The sequence below is a fragment of the Brachionichthys hirsutus genome, chromosome 4 (genome assembly GCF_040956055.1).
Source record: "Brachionichthys hirsutus isolate HB-005 chromosome 4, CSIRO-AGI_Bhir_v1, whole genome shotgun sequence".
In the NCBI taxonomy this organism is placed as follows: Eukaryota; Metazoa; Chordata; class Actinopteri; order Lophiiformes; family Brachionichthyidae; genus Brachionichthys; species Brachionichthys hirsutus.
The window spans coordinates 12,477,618-12,496,886 of NC_090900.1; the positions used below are offsets into that span (position 1 = coordinate 12,477,618).

Below are 19,269 nucleotides of genomic sequence, written 5' to 3' on the forward strand. Positions count from 1 at the left end.
AGTAGAGCGTGACTAACTGCATGAATTGGCTGTAACAAAATCTAACACATCACAATTTCCAAAGGGCTGTCCCTGTCGGTGTGTGTACATTTGTTTGTGTCTACGTTCAGTAGAAAAGGGCTTAGAACAGGCAGAAACAACGGCCCGGGTGGCCATATATACGGCCAGTTGGGCTGTTTAATCCGGCCCGCCGAATTTGTCCAAATTATATCGTTAAATTACATTTTATTATAATTAAACCGCATTCATTTGACCTTTTCCCTGTAATGCTACTTGTAAAAGGACAAAGCCTTTAATGCAATAGCTTTCATGTGTCATTTATATTAGTTCACACAAACATCCATCTGTTCCTGGCCTGGCCCCTCTGTCAAACTTTAGAACCCATTGTGGCCCGTGAGTCAAAAGGTTTACCCGCCCCTGGCTTAGTATTATACAGGTAGTTGATACTGATATAGGGTGTTTTAGTCAGTCAGTAATATCCCATTTTTTCTGGCACCATTTGCTTTTTGTTTTACTTTAGTTTTCATGGCAAACATGAGGAGACTGTCATTGTTATAACCTAGAAACAACTTCATTACTTTAAAAGCTCCTAAAGGAATGGTTTGACAGTTTAGACATATCTTCTCTGTTTGGTTGCCAGGAGTTCGATGAGAAGATTGATGCCACCGTCATGTCTTTGTATCGACTATGAAGCTTGGTCCGGTGGTCAGTTAGCATAGCTCCTCTTAGGACGGCAGTGGTGGAAACAAATGGTTTGTTAAAATGGCCACCAGCCCCTCTGGAGGTCTACAGAACGGCGACATACATAGTCGGATACAAACCAACGCTAACTGTATCTGACTCTCAGCACGAAAACAGCAAGTGTATTTCCCAAAATGTCAAACCAACCAATGAAACAATGAGAGTCAACCTTTAAGCTGCTTTCAGGCACGTGAACAGGTAAATCTTTGTTCGATCAAATACTGTAGCTCCACATCTCATACAGTGTAGAATGATGGAAACTATTCACAATGACCGTCTCAAACCCATATCGGTCTAAACCCCGGTGATGAAGACTTTTATAAGACAACTGTTGAAGGATATGGCACCGATAGCTTCTTTCCTCTTCCCCCTCACAGGCAGAAAAAATGGCGAGAATGACAAAAACTACGACACATTGGATCTGCCCAAGCGTGCGGAGCCATCAAAAGGTAGGAGTCATCGGTGAAGCGGGAGAGTTGTAATTTCACTGCTGAGTGAGGAAGGCCAAGCTTTATTTGGACATCTTAGTTTGTTTGACAGGAATGTGGATGAAGATGTAAGTGTGATTCTTAAAAGTTGGAGGATGGTCAGGAGTCCTGGCCACGAAAGGTGCCGGAGCTCTTACATGGAGTCAAACAGAGAATTTATCTCTGTTTGGTTCTGTGCCATCAGCATCTTTTAAAACTGTCGGCTCTGTTAGCTGTCCTTTTTTTTTTTTTTATCTTGCAACAATACACTGGGTAAGTAAGAACGCGGCTTCTCTTTGTATATTGATCTCTGTTGGGCTTGCAGCTAACGGGGCTTCATTGTTTTCTCTGTGTCTCTGCACTATACTATAATCAGCTGGTGACAGCTGAGACCCGGAGCAAGAGCTGCAGATCCTTCCTTCACAAAATATGTCATTTAATACTGTGATTAGGGCAGAAACAATTAGTCAGTGAATAGGACAGAAAATTGCTTACTATTTAGATAATTGATTAGTTATAATTGATTATTCTAGTCAACTCGTTTTCTGATTTCTGGGTTTTCCATAGAAAGGATTTGCTGGTTATCAGTTTTATTTAAATCAGAATTTTGTATATTTAAGTTTTGGACTGCTGTTTAAACAAAACCAAAAAAAGACATTTGTATATGTTATATTCAGTAAATCTGTCCAACATAATAGACCACCTGACTAATCAATTAGTCGATTGATTAAGTATGAGGTTGTTTAATCAACTTCACCAGAATCGGGACAGTTGGAAGCAGCTACCTGGATTCTATTCAAAGGTTATAATCCAGCCAGTAGCACCTTTAGAATTATTGCTTAATCCGCACAATGAAGATGAACCAGCAGGAAATAGCTCGCCACATAAGTTGTCATTTCTGTTTTTGTACAAAATAAAGAAACAATCTCTACTGTTCTAATTATTGTGTTTCAGAAGGGCTGTTTTCATTGATTACCGGTACCTTTCAACAGTCATACAAGCTGTTTCCTCCTGTTTCCAGGCTTTGAGCAAATCTTAATTAGCTGCTGGCGTTAGTTTTATGCTTAGATTATGCACATGTATCGGTCTTCTCTGATTCTCGACAAGTGCACAAATAAGTGTATTTTCAAATGTAAATATAGATATGGGAATTTACGGAAATAGACAGAATCTTTATAGGGTAGATAAACTGAGTAGCTTGGGATGATGTTGGGATAATGAGTTAAATTGTTTATCGATTCAAGTCTGGCAGAAAGAACTGCTTGTTAATTTGGGAGGAGCTTCTTTGGTCCAACTGATCCTCTCCTCTCCTCTCCTCTCCTCTCCCTAGCAATCACATGAATGGGCATCCATCCTATCTTTGCTTTTACTTTTTGGCACTGACAGGCAGTTGTAACAGTCATAAAAGCAAATCAGTACGCAGCACAGACGAGTGTATCTGGTTCTTAATAGATTGTGTATTTGTGTGTACTCAGGGGAGTGGGGGGTGTGTGTGTGTGTGGGGGGGGGGGGGGGGGGGGGGGCTGTCCATCTGTCTAGTGATGTCTGTGGAATTTGCTTGCACTTGTTACACACCCTCATGTGGTATCTACCCATCAGCACCTTCATCAGTGTTTAGTGGCAGACACTCAAAGTCAATACCACTCCTTGTTTGACTGCTAATTAACATGGCAAATTGGGCTCTCATTAAAATCCATCGCAATTAATTCATGTTCTTTCCAGGTTAAGACGATTTCCCAGTTGTTGTTTTTTTTTTACTTTGTTTTTCATTCCTAAAGTAAAAGTCACACGGGTGATAACTAATGTTTTTACTTGGTGGGTTTTAATGGGTAAATCCAGTCTGGCATGCCGTAACTGGGTACAGTGGTCATTATGTATTTCATAATTTCATACTGAGGTGCGATTTTGCTCCACAATATGCCAACACCCTTCCGAGTTTTGAATCCAGCCAACACAATTATCGCTGAAGGACTGAATTTCAAGCACAGCTGAAATGTTTGTGGGTTCATGCTGTGCAGTGCTCAACATTTTCTTGCTTGCAGGCTGACAAATCATGGTTGACGATCATGCTTGACGTTTATTAGCGCAAACCAAAGGGGAATGTCAACATAGAGGTGCGTGGATAATAAGGTCGGTCATTAGAGCGGTAGCCACATTGACTTTGTAAGCGCGGCCTTTCTCACTGGAAGATGAAGGAAGACCATGAGGTCATCTGGGTGCCTGGTTTGCTTGTTTAATGGTGTTTGTGTGTGTTCAGGTGCATGCACCTCCCTCCACCATACCCCCCCCCCCAGTCATCTGTACAGAGCGATAGAGAGAGCAGCTCCTATTCTGAGGTGATGGCTGAAGGAGATAGCAGAGAGTACATGTGTACCCTGGCCCAGATCTGATGTCAGACACAGAGAGGTCATCGCTGGACCTGGCAGAGGGAATGATAAATCCGTTTGTCTCTGTGAGGACATTACATTTCTTCAAATTTGGCACAATTCACTTGAACTGAGGAATGAAGTAAGAACAATTGGAAGTTCAAATGTTTCTCATTTCTCATGAATGTCCTATAGGACAAAATAATAAAGTAATGACATTCTATATCCAATGTCTTTTCACTCTGTGAAAATGTGACCATATTTCCAGTTTGGTGAGAGCTGTGCTGATTGCGTATCTCTTCTCTGCTGCTGGCTTGAAATTGTGTGTGAAGCCTTTATGTTTTGGAATTCTTGGCTTCTTCTTGTTCTGGCAGATTTAAATGTCCTGGCCAAGCGTGTGACTTACTAACTCATGTATATATAAATATGAATAATCCATCACGTAATAATTGGTTTTCCTGATTGTGAACAGCTGGTGGCTTTTGCACCATGAGATGAAACTCTTTTTCTGATCTCTAGAAAAACAGTTGAAGACAAACGCAGTGGAAATGTACTGTTCTCATGTCAATGTAGTAACAACTTCCAGCTCACTAACAACTGCATGTATTACATTTTTATAAACGTCTTTAAATCCTGCACTACATCTGGTCAGACATGCATAAGCATTAAGCATGCAACATCAAGACAGCTCTGAGTCTTGTTTTTGGGGGTTAATCATTCAGTATTTGTGGTTCGTTGTTTTAATGAGAGGGAGGATGACGTGCAGGAAAGATCCCGTGCTGGTATTGACCCTGAGCCACTGTGGTAAGGACACAGCCGAATGGTTCACAGTTAGGGAGCTAACGTGGGCTCTTCCCACAGAAGTAGTGATTCAACTCTCCAGAGTGAAGCAGGTTAGGAGTGATAAAATAGACTTTCTCTAAAACGAGTGAAAACGCCACGGCGCTAGACTCCAGACTGGCTCGTACCCTTCCCAAGGCTAGTTTGTCGAAACCACAATGACAGCTGACTCTTTCGCGCTGGGCCACGGTTCGACTAATGACTCCTACCAACAAACAAACGCCGGGCTTTTTAAGCCATCACCATGTTGTATATATTCCCATTTTAGATTAGATGGAAGTGAAAGAAATGAAGGAAGGCGTTGTTGTAGTGGGAGTGACAGTCTGCCAGAGCTCTGTATCTCATATTGATATTTCTGCTCATTATCTTCCCTTCCTGTGATTCTACTCCGAATAATATCAGTTGTTGTAGTTTGTCCTTTCAGTTCATTATGCAGCACCTTTCTTCAGCCTAATTGATGATATGTGTTGTTTGACCCGTGTAGCTGCGACCGAAAGAGGACCTGTTGCAGGTTCATACATCAGTGCAGCGAATGGTGGAGCATTCCTCACACCACCCACTCCAGAGTCTGAGGAAGACGAGGCTGTAAAAAAAAAAAGTAATTAAGAATAGTAAAAGGTGCTTTTCATTAAGGACCCAGTGAGAGCCGCAGCCCAGAGATGATAAAACATTTTCCCAGCAGTTAATTGACACCACAGCGTAAACCTTTATTTTGGAGAAGGTCAGATGAGGAGAGGGAGGAGGAGGAGGAGGAGGAGGAGAAGAGAAGATGTGACAATATTGTGCGTTCACTTTTACATATGCCTGCCTGGTTTTCATTAACTGAAGTGGAGGTTAGTAAGAACTCTCCATCGGCTGGAGTTTCCTCCGGAGCAGAAGGCTGACAGAATGCAGAAGCGTTAGCTGTCCTGAGAGATGCGCCGTGCCTCAAACTAATTGGCTTTTACTTTTCATGCATCCTTCATCTCTTCCTCTCTCCTCTTCCTCTGCTGTCTGCTGTTGTGCTCATCTCTCTCGTCATTACATTGTCTGAGCCGTGTCTTCATGCAGGAGAGTGAAAAGAGCCCCACATCCTCTCTGGGTATGTGGGTGTGATTTTAATGAGCTCCAAATAAGTGATTACAACAGCTTCGGTAAAGGAGGTGAGCTGACGAAAGTGGGCTATGCCCTTTTTTCTAGATCTACAAAGAGACATCGGCACTTTTAAAAGGTTTGAGAGGGTAAAGATGGATTCATTTGTGCTTAATAATGCAACTTATATTATTGTTTTGTATGTGCCCCGACTGACATTTCATAAGTGATGTCAGACATGCAGCGGGTTGTACTCCATGCCTTTACTCAGAATCCAGCATCCATCCATTTTTCCTGTCTCTCTCTGACTTGCTTTATGGATTCTCATCTCTCCCACTCTCTTCCACTCTCTGTGTCTCCAGCCCCGGGACATTTATTGTGCTCTCCTCATCTCAAAAATCCTCAGCGAGAAAACTACACTGTTTACCAAAACGACGAGTGTGTCGGGCGTCTTGCCGCTTCGTCTCATAAGCCGAACATTTAATTCCTGGAGATCTTAGCATTGACAAACAACAGCAGTGCGAGCTGTTATGTATGGCATTGTCTAACCACTTTGATATCATCCCAAAAGAGATCTGATTTTGCAGTGTAATGAACAGCGTTTTGCTATCGGAGTCATCTCGGTGTCTGATGTGTCTCCGCTCTTGAAGTCTAAAGAGTCAGAGGCACAATTGAATTAAGGAAAACGGAGCTAGGCATCCATTGTTTGTCTCTGCTGTTGTCGCACACGCGACTGGAGGAATACGATTCTCGTTGGTTCTGTGGTGTGAATCTGATCCTTGTAATCTTCCGTGCAAAATTCTAGGCTGCTTAAGCTGCAGCAAGTGAAACACTTGTCTTCCCCAGAGGCACAATGAACATCCAGCAAGTAAATATGGTAAATATTTTATGTTTTAGGATAAAGCATCCTTGCACCATTAATTGCTGCCAGTTCTGCTTCAGAGTAGCTCAATTCCAGCGAGAGAGAAAGTTCTGGCTTGTTCTGTGTTGAAGTTAAGGCAGAAAATCGTGAACATTTTGCTTTTTATCCTAAATTTCATGCTGTTTCCTTCGAGGCTGTCTGTTTCCATGGCTGTGGAATGTAACACATAGACATTGAACACTGACTCCTGGCTTTGCCGACTCCTCGCTAGTTTACAGCCTGCTGACAACTTTTGTGGATCACTGACAATTTTGTTCAGAATAAATGCAGCACTTTGTTGTTCTGGTTATGTCCCTCCTTCACCTCTTTTTCTATACTTCCTGCTGTCACTTCTCACAGCAAAGTAGGACCCCCCCCCCCCAAAAAACGGCGATGGCTTGTCATCGCCTGCACTGGGATACAGAGTGATGGAATTTTCACATACACAAAGTGTACGCACAAACAGAAAGGCTGCATATACAGTAAACAGTTAACACTTTTATCACAGATATTCACACCTAGCTTCTCACTCTCAGCTTCTCTGCTGTCTTGACACATAGCATCCACTTCACACAGGGTTGGCTCCAGATGGTCTGGCACCTTATATAACTCCATCTCTCTGTGGCCCCAATCATTACATTCCCCTTGATATGACGCCGTCCTCATCTCAAATACACCGTTTAAGGCATTGCATGTGCGCTTTCTTCATGCTTTACTACATCCAGAGGCAAGCCTGTCCCACTCTCAGAAAAAGAGGTCATTGTATCACATGGTGTCAGGAGTAACTAATTGGTTTCCTTGTTGTTTCTTTTCTGCTATAACCTTCAAATTGAGAGGCAAAGCTTAAACAGGATACAAACAAACACAACCCAAACAGAGATACCGTTCCTCGGGGGACTTCCTGGTTAAATAAAGGATGGATGAATATAAACCAAATAGAACAAAAACAAACGGAATCGTACTCTGCTGAAATTTCCACCCAAACCGTTCATAGGTAATGACTTTCCTCTGCTGAACATCTTTTTTTACAGAGTTGCACCAAGATACTTGATATTCACTTCAGTTCAATTCAATTTTATTTCTAGACTACGGGGAAGAGAGAGAGATTACTGACATATATTTATAACATGAATAATCAGATAGAGGGGGAGGAGCTCAGTGTGTCATAGGAGGTGATGCCACCAGTGCTATGACAGCATATTGATTATTGCATTGATTAACTATGTATGTATATGGATGGCTTCAAATTCAAATTACGGCTATCATAATTGTGATTTTGGGACTCATCCAGCCATAGGGCCACTTTCTCATTGTCAGTTTTCAATAACAGGAAAAAAGAACTTGAAGAAGGTTCAGTGATTTTGAGAGTCGTGTCTCCATTGAGCGTGTAAGTGTACGTGCTCTGAACCCTGATTGGTGCAGCTATTGAACAGGATTTCTGTGCTGTGTCTTTGCATGAAATGACAAAATGTTTAAAAGTGGCTCCAGTTCTCCCTCCCCATCTTACATTGGGTTTAAACTGAATTCTGCTCTGCCAGACAAAGTTTTGAAAGTGCTTACGAACTCTGCTGACCGTGGTTGGACATTCACTTTTTATTTGTTATTATTTAAAAAAACAAAAAATTGGCCGCTTATGTAAAAATCCAGCAGTTTGCAGCTGACGTTTTAGCTACACCCCATTCCCCACAGACAGTGATGAAAAGCAATGCTATAAGAAGATGAACTGGGGTTAAGAACAAATGAGGTATGTGAAAAGTTTATCTAAGTAGGACCAGCTTGTGTTTTGTAGAAAATACAAAGAGGTGCATCGTAATCCCATTTGGTATTGATAGTGACTCTTCTACACGTCATTGGTGGATTTAATTCCTAGTAGATAAGTACGTGCTTTTTGCATTGTAGCATTTATCACAACTATCAAAATGAAGGCCTTCTAATTCTTGTTCCTCTGACAGTCGATGACTTTCCTAGCTTCTGCTCCATCTCCAACCACACAGCGATCATCTGGTTCCCTCGTAGGTTAAACTTCCTTTCCTGTAAAAAAAAACGAGCGCTCTAATCAGTTTTCTTCCTCCTACAATCCTCTCTGGGATAGAAGCCGCACTGTTAAATCAAAGTAGCTTGCAACTTTGGGCTCTTCAGATGATCAACCACGCCTTTCGTCTCCCCAATCTCCCTGAGCTTGAGCAGTTGGAGTGAAGTGATAATTAATGGATGAGAATGACATTTGAGATTTATTTGTCAACTGAAGCCCTTGTTTGCCGCATAAGTGCACCGTTTCCTGTTATAGCAAGTGATGGTTTAATCTAATTAAAAGCAGATTAATAGAACGCTGACTAGCATGGTTTTTGGGTTGCAACAGAGGCTTATTGACCGGGGGGGGGTAGAATTTGAATTTCCCGTTGTCCTGTAAAACACAAATAATATATTTCACAAGCAGACAAGACCGTTGTGAACATGAGTGCTTAAACGCACCCTAAAGACTGCTGTCCTTTATTCAACCCAAGCAGCAGGTTAAATAGGGCAAAGAGGGGATCAGAACTGGCAGGTGTCCAACCAGAGCATCTCTCTCCTGCGGTTTCACTCCCAGAATAAATTCAGTCAGAGAGATCTTGTATATCAGGCGAGCATGATTCTGTACGATATATTTTACAGCTTTGAATTATCCTTATTTGCGCTTATTTTCAGACAGAAAAGTCGAGGCGTGGTAAAGACAAGGTCTGCAATGATAATTAATGTCGCTGTTCATCCATACTACACTATATAGATGTGGAATAAATGAGGAGAAGGAGACAGCACGAAACGCTTTTTTTCTGCAGCTGCTTCCAATCTTCCAATCCAAGTAGAAATTTAATGTGTGCTGGATTTAAAGATGGGTTCGTTTCAACCTGGGGGGGTGGGGGCAGCTCATCTCATCATCACTGCCTTTAAGTTGAGTCTTATAACAACATTATCTAAATCCTAATTCACACAGGGCTGTCCATAAACACTGTCATACACACAAACTCATTTACACACACAGCGCTGACCAGGTTGGTATTATATGGCTATTAGAGCAGGCGCTGTTGTTTACCAGCGTGTAGCAGAGATTATTACCTGAGAGAAACTACCGCAGAGCCAGCGGCGTGTGTGTTGAAAGAAAGGCGTGGATGTCAGTATCCTCGGCTAACGTTAATCCAGAGAATCCATCACACTTCGTCTTGCCATTACACGAAGAAGGGAATAGCAAGGTTGGAAGGAGCATTAAATGAGAGATGGGCGCCGACAGCGACCTCGACACAGGAAATCTCTCGACCATCAAACATCATCACTGGCCTCATCACACATCCCACATGCAGCCCGAGACACAGGGCCCGCTTGTTTCGAGGTGTTAGGCGAGATTTTGGCCCACCACTTAGGTGGAGTTTCAGTAGTTTTAATTTATCTGTATTAAACCACCCACCACAAACATTAATGATATGCACGGCGTTCACATCTGTCACATAAAATAGTAGCTGTCCTCTTCAAAACTCCGCCTCCACTGGTGCTTGCAGGATGAGCAAGCCAAAAACACAATGCTGGCACGATGACAAGAGAATATCAAGCTCATAATCATAATGGTGCAGATCTTTTAGAAGGTGTAATAAAAAAATAACCATAACATCTGGACAAATGTCACTTGACTGAGGCCTGAGGAGAGGTCTAAATGAGGCAAAGTAAGCGACCTCAGTGTGGGTGTTGTACCACGGCTGCTTTAAATACTGTAGGCTGGTCACATGTGGATAAAACAATGGCGTGAACACCGGGAAAAGCTTCTGGGCTAATTAAATTAATTACACAGGGAGACTAAACAAATGTAGATCAGTACCCTAACAGGACCCCAGACACAAACCAGGAGATAAAGTGAAACGCAGCAAAGCCCCACAGTGACACAAAACCACACACTCCTCGCACTTCCCACCACAGCCTTATCCCTCCTAAATAGACCCTGCTGCATGCTACTCATGTATTTCCAGTATGGACAGCTGTCTTTACGTTACACAGTAACTCAGCTAGGTTTTAATAAATAATTGTTGACACCTTTTGCCACTTTAGCCATTCTGACACGAACCAGAAGGGAAAAAGGTTTTGCTCTGTTCTGATCAATCATGCTGATCAGCATGTTGGCTGACTGAAACCTTTATTCAGCTCGTGAATTATTATATCTGCGTTTACCTGCTTTTTCATGCCAGTTGTGCTGCCAGGAAAATAATCCATTATCCATCTACCACATATCTGCACCATGTTTTAGTATTTTGTATATTTAGGATATGATATCAGCAGCTTCAAATCGAACAATCTGCGACAGACATTAATGCGGCTGCAGCCAGTGCATGTTCATGTTTAAACCTTATTCATTTCCCTTATCCACCCAACATGCCCGGGCTGCCCCACATCTGCCTCAGTCTAATGCCTCTATCTCCAGCCAATGTTCCAGTCACTGCCATATCTCTATTAATGCCCCCTCTCACACACACACACACACACACAAGCAGTCCACAGGATTATTTTGTCTTATTCCCGAAGGCTGGACAGCCAACCTCCAAACTGCCATCCCAAACTGCGGAGTGCATCGTTTAGCTTGGGCTGCAGTGCATCACTTTTTCCTGTGGTAGACTGGAGAAGGTTTTTACTCTTTTTCCCCCTCTTTATGACCCTCATGCATCTCTGTCGACTCTTTACCAGACAGCTCTCCCATTACTGCACAACGTTCATCCACTTCTACTCTCTCTTTCCTTTCTCTCCATCACACAATGTGTTTTTACTCCCCGACTTGCTGCATTGTCACCTACTTTACTTTCATCCTCTCTCACTCCTTGTCTCTCCCTGGTCATCCTCTTCCACTCTCTCAGCCTTGCTTCATCCTCTCCTTTCCCTTCTCCCTTCCCTCGGTTGTCTTACCTATCACCCCACCTCCATAATTCTCTCTGTCGCCTCTCTGTTTCTCATCCTCTAGTTCTTCTCTTCCCACTCGTCCACCTTCCCTCTGCTCCGTTGCTGCTCTATTTCCTTGTGAAACCTCAGATGTGCGTAAATGTTGCATGCTGGGAATCAGCATTGAAGTTTGTGGTGAAAACACAACATGATCCTGACAACATAAGCTTTTTGGCAATCTTTCAGGCTTTGGCGAACGACAACTGTCAAATAGAATACAGATAAAGTTTTCCATCTCTCTCTTTCACACACACACAAAAACCTCTTTGTTTTTTCCCCTCCTGCTGCCTTTTCTATCCCTCTATATCTTTCTCTCTGGCTGTCGTTGAGGTTTTGGTTACATCTGTGCCTGTGTGAGGACGTGACTTGCCTGAATAAAGCCAGCATGCACTCAAGGTGATGCTGAAACATACGCCACTCTCACAGATGCACACATGGAGACATAAACGGCAATACGCTCCAAAGCACTTGAGCATAAGCGGGAGCTGCTAAACATAACCCTACAGTACACCGAGTACAAGCAGGGCTTGGCCACAAATTGCAGCTCTTGAGTTCGCATTTTGTCCAACTGCTGTGGAAATAAGGGAATTAAAGAAGAGGTAGAGAAAGGTCTCCATTATACAGTGCTATACTTTGGTGCTGACTGGTTGCCAGTCGTATTCAGCGCATCTAAAAGATCAAGGTGCTGCTAAATGTAAAGATTTGATTGAAAAAAAAAGGTGGGTTTCCATAGCAACCTCAGCGCGGTTATCGCGCACCCTTTCATCTCTATATATACCGGTAGTCGACGTCAATGTGTAGATCTGACGGTATCTGTGGATTTTGTGTTTATGTTGGAAATATTGGAGATTCAGTTGAAGAGAAAGACGTCAGAAGAAAGCAGAGAAGGAAAGAGAGATAAAGGGAGATACATGTTCTCAGCACAATGACAGACTGTGCTGTATCTGTCCTCCATCTGTAACCAGCTTTCTAGCATGCTGGACAGCAGAATAAGACTCTGACGCTGCATTCACATTCACTGAAATGCGAAAGATTGATTAGTGCCTCATCATCCAGATGATGGGAGTGTCATTCTGCACCCTGAGAAAACAGAGAATTAGACAAAGCAACAACAAACTCAATTATTCTCTCTATTTGTCTCTCCTCTTTTCATTGAGTTAAAGCATGATTTATTGTAACTGCCAAAATGATCTCATTATTATTATGATTTTTATCCTTCGTATCGATGCCAGACATCAAAGCTGATTAGCGTCTGGCTGGCTTCTGACCAGCCGACAGCAGGTCATCCGGCTCAGACTGCTGTTATCAGTCTGCAGAACCCAACAGCGACGTCTTCAACCATCCCCATGTACAGCTAAAGTAGTTCAACAAAACCTACAAATTATTTGTGAACAAAACTTCATAAATCTTTGCATAGACAGGGACAGTTTGAACACAATAGTCAATAGTATAAATAGCTCTAAGCAACTGTCTCTTTACTGCAGAATTCGTTTTGTCAGGCTTAAAATTAGCGTGCACAAACAAGTCATGTTAAATTACATTGAAAGATTATTTTCTGATAATATGGAACATTTTGTTTGCATTTTGTGTAGCCTATTATTTCTCTTTCAGAAAAGTGAAGGTGAAAATGTTTCCTATTTGTAATTATGACTTGTATGTAGAATAAGAGTTATGACACATGACTCCCACATAATATAAATACTGAACAGTATTTGCTACAAATAAGGCTTCTATCAATTATATCTTAATGAATCGTATGTTTGAGTAATTGATTATTGTCCTAGTCTATTGATTAATAATGGATTGTATGAAATGACAAAAATTGTAAAAATAATTATCATCGTTTCCCAGAGCCCAAAGCGACTTCTTTTGGTCAGAAAGCAGGAACAAACCTACTTTACTTAATTATGATTAAAAAGATCTACGCCAATACATTTAAAAGTAGGAACCAGCACATGCTTGCTATATTTGCTTGAACGATTTGTTGAAATGATTATAAAAATGAATTGACTAATCTTTGCAGCACTTAATACTGATGAGCTGTGGTGCTAATTGCTAAATATTTAATTATCATAAACAGTGTTAAAGTAGAGCATAATTGTGCTCTTTCATAGCGAACATGGTGAATGTAAATAAAAAGGGTGAACATAAGTTCACTCCCCAAATGGTATATGCCGGTGTGAATATTTAATGTACCGGTGCTAAAGACGGAAGCAGCAGCACAAAGCAGCTGGTACCTTGTAAATGCCCCGTGTAGCTGCGTGCATGACCGAGGGATCGGTGACTCTATCCTTTAGTGAATAAAGGCAAATTGTTAAGTAAGCCTTTTCAACATTCCACGCAATCTGAGCAGTGGCACATCTTGTCAATATGTTTTTCATCCCAAGGGAAATAACATCCACCTGACAGAGATTCTAATATAAACTACCATCTTCACCTCAGGCCCTGAAACACTATTACATTAGCTCAAGGAACATTGGAAGCAAAGAGCAGAGGCATTACCACGGTTGCTCCGCTGAGATGCTGGATAGCTGTGAGGCAGACTCTTGAGTGAACTGCCGAAAACCTAATAGAACTGTGGCTCAAGAGTGGGAGGCCCACAGGCTCAGTGTTCCTGATTCAAGTTCACAGGTTATAGTTGCAGCGATGGAGAATTTCTTTAGGACTTTGATGAAGGAGTGCTTGGATGGTTTATACAGTATGATGTCTGACTGAGTGTGTTTTTGTTACTGCTGTTGAATTATTTTTTTTGTCCTTTGGATTAGAATCTCACAGCAGGAGTTTGCTGGCCTATCAGCGTAGCGAACAGGAAGTACTCCCTTGTCATTTGGCAATGACTCATTGCAGGAGCAGCTTGCTGAAAAAGGTCCTATTGTGTTAAATGGAATGAAACAATCTTTAATGGACCAGCCTTTGGGTTGTGCTGGAGCAGAACCCCTGTTGTTAAAGGGCAACTATGGAGAGAGAAAGGGAGGTAGGAATGTGTGCTGCAACACTAGCTTTGTGGCTCCAGTGATCTTTCTCTTTGCCAATCTCCCATCTCCGAAACCGCAGCTCTCGCATCAGGGCATCTTTGTGGTCAGATTCTGATGGGTGACTGCCCAGGAGATGTGCCAGTTGCTGTCTCCTGCTTCTCTAGGCTGCCATTCAACACATTAAGGCCAAACGACCATGTGTGTATGCTAATGAATGGTGCCCTGGGGCTGCCCATAGAGATGGCAATCTGCAGCAGGGGCTAGCCTGCAAAGGAAGAGAGAATGATTGGCGATTACTTTTTTTTTGTTTACAGGCTGGTCATGTTTCCGGTCAGTTGAAGCAGACGTGGATCAAAAGCTATTCACAAAAGGTTGATGGTTTTCTCTTTAACCTGCATAAATTATTCGGTTTTCACAATGATGACATCATAAGCAGTGGAAAGGTAATTAGAAAATCTATTATATGTACATCTTTAATTTATACCCAGCGCTGACATATACATATATCTAGGACTTACGACATTGACATCTAACATTAGACTGAATCTGAGAAATGAACGTGGAATGAAGTAACTCGTTAAGTAACTTTATTACTTAACAAGTATGTTGCTTTATTTACATGCATTCCTCAAAGTAATCCAAATTTAAAAATAAATAAAATAAATGAAACATAGTTAAAAATGCCGTTAGGACTCCAGCAGTAACACAGGGTCAAGTCATGAGCAGTTTAATTCATTTTATTCACAATTCGCTAGTTGTGCAAATGTTTTGCTTATTTTCACAATGGCCTGTCCAAACTTAGCATTCAAACACTCGTGCCTGTAAACTCTTTCCACCTGGTCCTCTTTCAAGTAGAGTTTTAGATTCAAAATGAAGCATTATTTAAAATCACTCTATGGCATAAAGCAGAGCTGTGGAGGTCATTTCTCACGCCCTTGGGAACACTGCCAATTTACTTGTTTTGTTTATGTGAGTTTTGCTTGCACTACCTTTTGGGTTTTAATGAGCCTGAGAGTCTCGACCATTATTATTTGGGTGGCATGCTACTTTTAATGATGTGCTGTTTAAGCCCTCGCTCTGCAGTGGCTCTGCAGCCACAAAAGTCTTCATTAGCACCACAGCACCCTCCTTGATGCCAGCTTGTACTTAAGTAAAGATACATTTACTTAAAAAGGGGTCAAGTGTGCATCAGCTGCACAAGTGGAATGGCCTTGTTTGCGTCTCTGTGTTGGCAGCTCTGCTCTGCATGTGTTGCTCTTCCTTTTCTCAGCCTCTCATCCACGCTGGCGTCTTTATGTGACACTTCGCTTACACTGCGAGCAGCAGCAGAGCCGTGCTGGACGCAATCATTTCAATTGTCAACAAAGTCAGGAGTTCAAATATCAGAGCCTTCCTGCCATGCTAACATTTCCATGAATGGAGTATGACTCTGTAGTTTTTGTAAAATTGCCCTTTGAATTGTAGAACGGTGATAGACCATCATGCCCCCCAGGATTGAGTGGCGGTGTTGTGTGCTGGAAACAGAGCAGTAAATACATGTAGATAGTACTGAGCTTGTTTTGATGGCAGATGGAGACCCTGTCCGCATTCTAGCATGCTGTCTAGCAGCAGCCAGCAATCCTAGATGGGTGGAACAATTGATTCAGTCAAGTGTGTGAGGTGTGAGAGTTTCATTATGTTCACATACGTTTGAGTTTGTGTGCCCCCCCCCCCTCCTGAGTCTTCAGTTAATCCATTATCATTTACCGGCCTGTCACACTACTACACCTCAGCTTTAATTGCTGCCAATGGCGAGGCTCCATGAACCAAATAAATGTTCTAGCTCTGTGCTGAGTGTCATTCAATCACCCCAACTTAGCTTGTCCCTAACCCAGTTTACATGCACTGCAGCGCTACGAAGCCCCGGATCGTCACTTCCCCGGCACTAATTGTGCTTCGCCTCAATTGCAGGAGTTTTCACCATCCTCTTCTGCTTGAAGAGTAACCTCCTGCTCCTCCCCGCTCACCTCATTCAGCGATGATGGTGGATCTCTAGAGCAGTGCAGGGAGTCCACATTTATTTGTGTGCAGAGAGACAAAGCAGGGAGTCGCTGCGAATGGTTGTTATGAAAGCAAGCTCCGCAGGAGGTCTCGTTTGGTGGCTATAGTTGTGTGATGTTTGATGTGCCGACAGAGACATTGGAAACAGGCACCCAGCATTCATGACACTAAAATGTTCTCTTTCATTTTTGTTGTGTAAGGTTGTTCAGAAGAGCCCATTTGCTTCATGTACTCAAATACTGTATGAACTCGCGATTCATTTAAATTGCATTGAATTGAACTATGTTTGGATTTCAATCTTTGGATCACTAATATACAGCATTTTCAGTGCGGGAGTTGTAATGACAAGGTTTTTCATTTTCATTCTGAAAGTGAAGGATTTGAATGCCTCGAACTAAAAGGGAGGTGCTTTTTGCATAGACTCTATATGTAACCCTGGATACATCGCTATTCAGATAAACTCTTCGTATTTACAGTCTTTCACAGAATCTTGGGCCGTGAGTTCCCCTGATCAGCACCAAGGTCATGTCACCCTGACGGCTCCCCCTACACACTGAATTGTAATTCTGCCTAACAGACTGACAACTAGCACGCCAGCAGGCTAGCAGTAGATGACTTATGACTGGAATGGGGCGACGGCGGCGCAGGTGGTCGAGTGGGTTGTCCTATGATCGAGAGGTTGGCGGTGCAAATTCCACCAGGGATAAAATAATCAGTTGTAAGGCTCAGTGAATTTCTCTCCATTCTGTGTTTTGTTTTGTTTTTGTTTTTGTTTAGAATCCTTTAAAAACTCTCATTTCCGAAGTCAGTTCAGTTGGCTTCCAGACCACTGGAAAATAGGAGGCAATGTGGACTTTGATTATATTACAAAAATGGCAGCATTTGTTCAACACGGCTAAATTTTTATGCAGAGAGAATCTGCCTTGAAAATGAAGTGTCTGTCAAAAGTTCTACATGCAAGAGGGTCTCCATTTTGCTGAGTGTGCACCCAGTAGGAACATGAGGAGGATGCAGAAAGTTGCTGAGTCTCTGGTTTGCAGACTCTCCCGTCTTGTGTAGCCCTTGAGAAAACCTATAGAAGTGATTCATGCTATAGGACACTCTAACTTGTGTGGACTTGTGCAGGATAACTCCTGGTTCTGCTGCCTCTTTAAATCAGAATTCAAAATGTCTGCAGCAACACCAACAGGAAGAGTTTTTTTTTACAATTCAAATTCTTGGGCAGGGTTGGCTAGAGCTCGGTTTGTGGGGTGTGGGATTGCCGCAGAAATGAACACCCTGTTTTTTTGGTTTTTTTGTGTAATAACTATGCGGCTGTGTCTGAATCTGGCAATCTCAAAACACACCCAAGCTTCCGGCTCCCTGCAAATTATGGGTGTGAGATGTGGATTTAGAGGCACAAATGTTAGTTTGTTGTATTTTCCATTGTAGCTAAATGATGCTCTTCCCTTTTCACTGTTTTCTTCTTTTTAAAAATAAAAGATGGTTGATAATTCATGCTGTTACTTCGACCGAAGTAACTTTCATATTTGAAAAAAGATACTCAAGTTCTAACTCTCAAAAAAATGAGCTGGTTGCCTTGTTAGCCCTTTGTGTTGTTGAGGAGTTAGACTTTTACTAGGGGTGTGACGATACACAAAATTTACTGTTCGGTTCGATACTTTTTTGATAGAAAAAAATAGAAATTTCCAATGCCTTTTTTTTACTTGTAGTTTGTTGAAATTACCACCATTTGTTTCAACTCAAAAGTACAGTTTTTAAAGTAATTAAATTAAATGTATCTGGTACAGCTATACCTGACATGTTCTCCCGTGTATAATTAGCCCCATATAAATAATAATAATAATAAATAATAATAAATAAATAAATAAATGTATCTGATGGTGAAAGACCTTGACAAAAGAAGAGTCTTTCCTCTGAAGTCTTTACTTTATAATTAAATTGTTGTATTCCACTCATTGAACCTGTTTGTGCAAAAATAAGAAAAAGTCTGTCTGAATAAATGTGATTTGATGTGATTGGGCACTGCTATCTCTCTACCTCCACTGTCTAAAAGCAAATAATGCAATTAAGGTTTTCATCAGAGGGAGGCGTAATGATTGAGTGTCTGCGGTGGAAGGTGTTCTGTGCTAGTGAGATAAACCTCCTCCTTAAATAGTTTTGTCAGGGCTGTACAATCATTAAGTTCACCTTCTTATGATCTTCTCAATCGTAATTATCGTATTTATTATTATCAGAAGTCCTTTGAAGGAAAGATTAAAACGCTTCCAGCAGTTTGTTCTACTGCGAAACCAGGTGGAAAAGCTTGTACTCTTATATTCGTTTCACGTAAACCTCAGGATTGTGTTAAGCTTTGCAGAAACTTTGCTAAACAAGCTGCAAATGCTTTTGCCTTTGTCAAGGTTGTGTGCTGCCACCAAAGTAACGCGTATGGTCGTAAAGCCGAGCTTCTTTCCTGTTTCCTCTAGCCAAAAACTCTCCCCGTGGTCTGAGATTAACCTCAGCCCCGTTTGACCGATTCCTTCATGCAGCCTAATTGGCCTGTCTGTCGTATAGAGTAGCCTAACCAGTGTGTGTGTGTGTGTGTGTTTGTATTTCCCTGCAGGGTTTGAGCTGCTGTATCAGCCGGAGGTGGTGAGGCTCTACCTATCGCTGCTGACCGAGAGCCAGAACTACAACACCCTGGAGGCCGCTGCTGGGGCTCTGCAAAACCTCAGCGCTGGACAGTGGACTGTGAGTCCAGGGTTAGGGAGGGTCCAAGACAGAAACTGACCCTTGTCTGATTTCTACATTACTTAACTTACACACTTATGGACATTCTAGTAGTGGATATCATGACTCCATGGCTCCAACTGTCCAACAAACATCTGTATATGTGGAAAACTGCAATTATATAGATTATTATATACAATTGCAGA

The 19,269-nt window shown here is 42.0% G+C and overlaps 1 protein-coding gene across 1 annotated transcript in view; it reads left to right on the forward strand.

Moving 5' to 3' along the window:
* arvcfb (ARVCF delta catenin family member b) overlaps nt 1-19,269 on the forward strand; it is a 95,244-nt gene that overhangs the window by 68,019 nt on the left and 7,956 nt on the right. The window contains exons 9-10 of the mRNA XM_068738850.1: nt 1,119-1,190; nt 18,957-19,084. Of these exons, the coding sequence (XP_068594951.1) occupies nt 1,119-1,190; nt 18,957-19,084 (200 nt within the window). The remainder of the gene's footprint in view (nt 1-1,118; nt 1,191-18,956; nt 19,085-19,269) is intronic.